This window comes from Varroa jacobsoni, unplaced genomic scaffold (assembly GCF_002532875.2).
Source record: "Varroa jacobsoni isolate VJ856 unplaced genomic scaffold, vjacob_1.0 scaffold_1397, whole genome shotgun sequence".
Lineage (NCBI taxonomy): Eukaryota > Metazoa > Arthropoda > Arachnida > Mesostigmata > Varroidae > Varroa > Varroa jacobsoni.
The window spans coordinates 80,126-86,256 of record NW_019214299.1 but is presented as its reverse complement, the minus strand read 5'-3'; the positions used below and the strand labels follow the sequence as shown (position 1 = coordinate 86,256).

General features: G+C 40.0%; 1 protein-coding gene across 4 annotated transcripts; it reads right to left on the bottom strand.

The window, feature by feature from the left end:
* Positions 1-241: 241 nt before the first annotated feature.
* LOC111269545 (uncharacterized) lies at positions 242-5,461 on the bottom strand. Of its 4 annotated transcripts, none has more exons than XM_022849213.2 (4): positions 5,199-5,461; positions 3,882-4,205; positions 2,917-3,099; positions 242-2,644 (listed from the first exon to the last, which is right to left on the bottom strand). In XM_022849213.2, the coding sequence occupies exons 2-4, from the start codon at positions 4,055-4,057 to the stop codon at positions 1,489-1,491; spliced, it is 1,515 nt and encodes a 504-aa protein (XP_022704948.1). In that variant the 5' UTR covers positions 4,058-4,205; positions 5,199-5,461; the 3' UTR covers positions 242-1,488. The 4 variants fall into 4 exon arrangements, with proteins under 4 accessions (XP_022704948.1, XP_022704951.1, XP_022704950.1 ...); XM_022849216.2 differs by having other exon boundaries at positions 5,274-5,461; XM_022849215.2 differs by having other exon boundaries at positions 5,310-5,461.
* Between the last annotated feature and the right edge of the window lie 670 nt (positions 5,462-6,131).

Sequence of the window (6,131 nt, the reverse complement as noted above, 5' to 3'; positions counted from 1 at the left end):
TTGACACAGATCACCGACTATAGAACACCCAGCGGGTCAATTTAAGGGCAGCGTTTAACGTATTAGTGGCCTATGGTTGAGAAGTAACTGATTTTCGACAAACAAAAATGAATCGGCCAATTGTTGTTTCGGTTATCTCGATTGGAGCACGCATCATCCATTTATCTGTAAAATTGCAGGAATAATTACAATAAGATTAAACAATTTGACCTTCACTTATTATACTATAAGAAAACAGTCGTTTGAAAAGATATCGTTTATTATTTGCTATAGGTCAATATACAAAAAGCGACCGTTGACGTTAGTACAGTTGTGGAATATGGATGTTTATATACCATTTGCATTATGCACTGTATATAAATATATATTATTTCTGAAAAATATTAGACGGTTTGCTTTGGCGTATAGCAGCGACTGGCGCGAGTATCGCTTAATTTGTTCATAGCAGTACATAGCGTTCCCAACAGCCTGTGACCCTTTGAGAAGCGCGCCCTCTGTAAATAGTCAGTTGGTTAAATAGGCACTATTTTTTAGGTTGAGACAGGCCAAACGCTTTAACGACATTTATTTGTGAGTGAAAAAACCTCTAACAGCGGCGGTTACGTTTAGCGATAACAATCCTCAGCAGAGCCAGTTACAATCTATGCTTTAATAGCCTAAAAACAAATAAAAGCCACTGCGACTGATGAAAACAACATCCAGTGAACTCTGAAAATGAAATTGATTCCGTGTAGGAAAAGATCCGAAGAAAAAAATTAAGCGAAATTATTCACTTCCTCGTTATGTCGTCGACTGACATTTTTAGATAATATGACCGTTATATTAATATTGCTGCTGAGCGCATAGGCGTAACAGAACGGAGGAATTAATTCCTATACTTATATCATTTCAGGTTGATTTTAAACTAAAGAAATTGTTTGTTTATTGATGTATCATATCATATTAGTATATCTCTGAACTAATTTCAAGCTTAAGCATTCCATTCAATAGCTCCACATAAATATAATCGTGTAAAGGTCTTCATAGCGACGCCATAACAGCATAATTGTGATACGGTGTTGAAAATTTATTTCGCTCTGGTTGCAGCTTAAAGGCCGTCCTAGTGATTTACAAAGATAAAATCTTTTCACCTTCGCCGGTTCCTACAGATGGTTATACGCTTGAAAAGTCCTGGATATCTGTCCGTATGCCTATCTATGGATATCTGCATAGAGCACAATATAAACCTGATGAATAGTGTGAGCCAATTTTCATTTCGTATTTTCTGCTTGTCGTCATTATTCATCATATTACAAGAGTAAATGCTTCCATGCAGTTGTGCGTAGATTAGAGTTGCTTTCCATCTGCGTGTCAAACTTTGTCCCACTCCTATATTACTTTCGATCTGGGCTTCGATCGAAACTTATTTCTAACGACACCGTGGCACGAGTTAGCACTGTAAAAGGTATTCAAGTTGAGAATCATATTATAATTTTACGAGCAATTTCCTTATGACCGTCGCCGATTTCGCCGTCGCCTTTTCTTACTACTACTGCTGCTGTTGCCGCCGGCGATTCCTACACGCGCCGGTATCAAATTCTGCCATTCCGTCCAAAAATCATCAAATCCCCAATTGGTGTCATCAATATCGGCGTCCAGATCAGATCTTGATGTTTGACTTTTGGTTCTGTATAAATTGGCAATTGCTTTTGCGAGCTCATCGATATTCACGTGTTCTTTTATCTTATCACCGTTGTTATCACTACTGCAATGGTTACTGCTGCACGGTATCGTTTTAACGTTTTCGACAGCATCTCCTTCATCGCAATTATTTGTTTCAGTATCAGATTGCGGCATGGATGATATTGTCCTCGATTCGCCTCTGCCATCTTTTTGCTCTAATTGGCAAAGTCTATCTAGCTGGTCCTTGGCGCGCTGCAGACAGTCAACCAGCACCTTGTTGTGGGCTAGATTGGCATTCAGATACGAGAGCATTCCCGTTTCATAGACACAGTACGACATGTGCGAATTACGCATAAATGATAGCTGACCTTTAATTATTATTGACGATCGGAAATTGCGGAGAGTTTCAAGCGCTTTAGCCAGTTCAGGGTTGGTTTCGAGAATCGCAGTTGTGCAAATCTCGTCGATCGAGTCAAATAAACACGCCACTAGTTGGGGCCGACCATTGGTGATATCTTCGACTACGGCCCATGCACCAAGGCCATCTGCGATAAAAACGCGCATGAATCGCTCCAACTGCCGGCTAAACATGAGGCACTCTGGGTCGCTCCTCGTGGGCTGAACATGCTTGAAAAACACTGCCGCTGTTTTGACGAGAGTACGGGCATCGATCGGTAGCAGACCGTCGATTCCAAGTCGTGGAAGCGCTTTTTCCAGGATTCGCAGACAGCCCCGCGGCATTTTTAACTCAACGCCCATTTTCCGAAAACGCTCTAACTCGGTCCGAACAGTATATTCCAGCAGCGGGTACACGGAAGTGGCCAAGGTGGGAGTAAACGTATTTAGTGCATTGTTATTCGCTGCCTCAAGCCGTCGCACGCCAGCTAAGTACTGTACAGCAGCCCATGCTAAGGCAGGTCCTATGATGTCGAAGTACGCAATGTTCCGTGTCGCGTCCTTGACCTCGGTTGAGAGTTGTTGCCTGAAGTGCGAGCGAGAAGGTAAACAAACAGCTGTTTGTTAGTTGCTGCATGACAAGCTATAAATGTACATACTATCATAATATGTATATTATTATGTATTAAGTCCCTAGAGGATAATAGTTTGAAACGAGCATGATTCTCCTTGGATATAGTTGTCATATCGCATAGTATCCTGTGATAGACTACAGTAGTCAGCTAGTATCATGGCAGTGTTATTGTCAGACCTCTATTAGACAAAAAGCATGGTGTTTAATCTAGACAAGGTTTTTACCTAAACTCAATCGGCTTCTGCATTCCGTCGCCAACTGGAACGTCAACTTGCGTTTCGATGCGTCCATCCGTTTGAAGTAACAAAGCAACGTCTCGATATATACGGATATTCACGGCAAGACCACAGATCATAGTGGAGATGGATGCCCTCATGATTTCACGCATCTTTTCCTCTAACACTTCTCTGTAAATGAAGTTGAATTGATATGTAGCCACAGCCTGATTCGTACGTTATGCTACCATCTGGCTGCGATGGACCAGGTCTCTAGTTAGTGTTTTAATCGAAGAATGCTAATAAACAGCAACATTTTCTTATTTTCAAAATGTTCATGTTTTATGTTTGTTACCGCATTACTTGAAACGGCTTGCACGAGAAAAAGTGTGTTTACGTTCGGATTCGACCCCTGATCGCTACGTGCCCTTAAGTGTAACGGGCAAGCACGCTACCCACTGCGTTTTCACAGGACCGTTGGGCCTTCATGGCTGTGCTATCATAGCAACCATTTGCAAAGGCAATGAATTCAAGGTTGGGTTCAATAGCGTGGAACAGAGAACACATCGTGGATTCACTTCGTTCAAATTATATATTAAATCTTCTCCATATCATATAGACGTTCGCGGGACTTTTCGGATCTGCTAAAACTATCAGATGATCTTCGTCAAGGAAAAAGCAAATTTGAATAAACGTGATGTTAACTTACTTTTAATGTTACATTTATGAATTGGTAACGATATTTCCAGTACATCTGTATTGCGTTTCTTCTTCTTATTATTATTATTATAAACTCATCTGCTTTGAAGCATAAATCTACGTACAGAGGCAAAACACTCTTGCTACCGAATACACAAAATGCTCGTTAATGATTGATACCAGTACATTAATAATACGGCAACGAATTGCTACTAAAGCGGCCTGCATTCTGGCGAAACGCTTTTCTACCAGCTAGAAAAGTTGGTGTTACTTACCGATATCGGTTTAGGACAGTAAACAAATTTATTAGCGTCATCCGACATTGATTCTCATCCATATAGCAGAATTTCTTCGCGAACATTGTCCGTAGATAGTCTTCGTCAAGCGGCCTCGAGTTCCATATTTCAGGCCGAAACTTCACTATATCGGGTAGTTTTAGAGCAGGCGCCATTTTTTATTTCGCGCTTTGCATTAAGCATCGTAGACGTCCAAAGACTAAAGCTGGATTTGTTTACCTCTAGTAAACGAAAAAGAAGTACAAATACAAAGCGATATAGAATAACGAGATCGCCAAACCGAAGTCAAAAAGCATTTCGACCCTGAAACAATAGCAAACAGATTATGACGAGAGTTAAAGACTGAAGTGCCCTACAGCCTGATGAAATGACCAGGCCCATTCTGTGACACTGATGCAAGCTGTCGCAGGCTAACTATATAGAGATGATGCCTACGAGCAAGCTTTACGTATAGAGCTGGTAGCTCAATTTCGTTTGACGTACTCCAAAGTTATACAGCTTAACATCGAAATTAAATATTCGCCCGATCCCTTGGCTACAGACAATAGTTACCTGCTTTTTGTGAACTAAACCTTATAAAGTAAGCATTATTGGTATCTTAACAGATTCCTAATACAATTTTGTATTAGTTACGTTTGAGTACGCCTTCGTAGGGGGGTAAGCATGAGCATAAGTATGGCGTACAGATAAATTAATAGATAGAACAAGTCATAATGTAAATTGGCCGACTGGATTGAAAGATCTATGAATAGGATCACATTTTTTCGCCACGTTCTGTATACGCAGGATAATATCTACAACAAACTTAATTCGTTCTCTCTTATGTTGAACTTTTAAAACATGCGAATTACATCTAGACCGACTTAACCAGCAACTACAAAAAAACATCTAGAAATGATAGCAACCTTTTAGAACGCCTCACCAAATACCAAATTTCCATCTCATAAGCAATTAGCATATTAAAGAATTACAAATGTTGTCGAAATTGTGGTGACATATTCATGTTGAAGATCTAATAAAACGGTACTTTCGCCGCAATTGGACCAAAAGTATTAGAGACGCAACCAACTCCGACGTATCCATTGTTCTATTTCCTCTATATACGGAGGATGTAAATGTGATGTCACAGTCGAATCGATCAACAGTATGCCCTTTCCGTCATTTCCATTAGCGATGCGAGAGGGCTGAACGGCCCGGGCACGCAGACATCAAGATAGACACGGTCCGTTCAAACGCATTGAAAATAAATTGTTGCCTATATCAATAATAGACTACCTGAATGTTGCAGTTACTAACTTGAGGCGTTTGTGTTCGAGCTAAGCTAGAACAAAACCAGGTTGGCCTTGAGGGAATGGTAATAAGGCCACTCACAGTGAAGGCCGTTTCCTCGTCTTCGAGTGGCCTCACCTAATAATGTAGCTATAGTTCACAGTGCTCTCTATACATGTCACCGATAGAATCGTAGTTCACATGCTGCCTGTGAGACGCTATCGCATAAACCTGCGTGTCCACAGAAACCCGCAGCAATCAAAGTGAGCCAATGCTGCGTTACACGAAAGGGTAAAACTAGGCACTGGTAAAGAGCGACCGGGCCATAGCGCTCACGGGGAGGAGAGTTTCTGTTTACCCGATGGAGCAGCTTAGCCGCATTTTTCAAATCTTTATATTCCTCTGAGGCGCTAGATAGACTAGGTCAATGACGAAGTTAGAACAGAAACGACAGTAATATTAAAGAATATGAATAATTAATTATAAGTACATTTAAGTTTTTTTTTTAGGAGCTAGTATTAGCTTTTTTGCCAATAACTAAAAAAGGTAATATGCGCAATCCAACGGTATTATCGATTAGCTTGCTTTTTTTGTTCACAAAAACTGTCTTCTTATGCGTCGCTTTGAAAAAGTAGCGATCTGTGTTACACGCACGTTTAATTATACTGTATATCGTATCAATAATACTTTTTCGTATTAACAAAGGGGTACAATCATAGAGCGGTTTGGCATATATATATATATATATAAGGAATGTGACTGAATTAGAAGCTCAGCAATACGATTTTAGAGTGATTTTATTTTAATACAATTGTTCAATAAATCAGTCTACTGCAAAAAAGTAAAATGCAAATGTATTCAAAATGTTTGACTAGGACGTCTGTATAATATTCTGTTTATTTAAATCTATTTGTATCTATTGATATATGTAGAGAAACGAGCTATGATTTCATAGATACA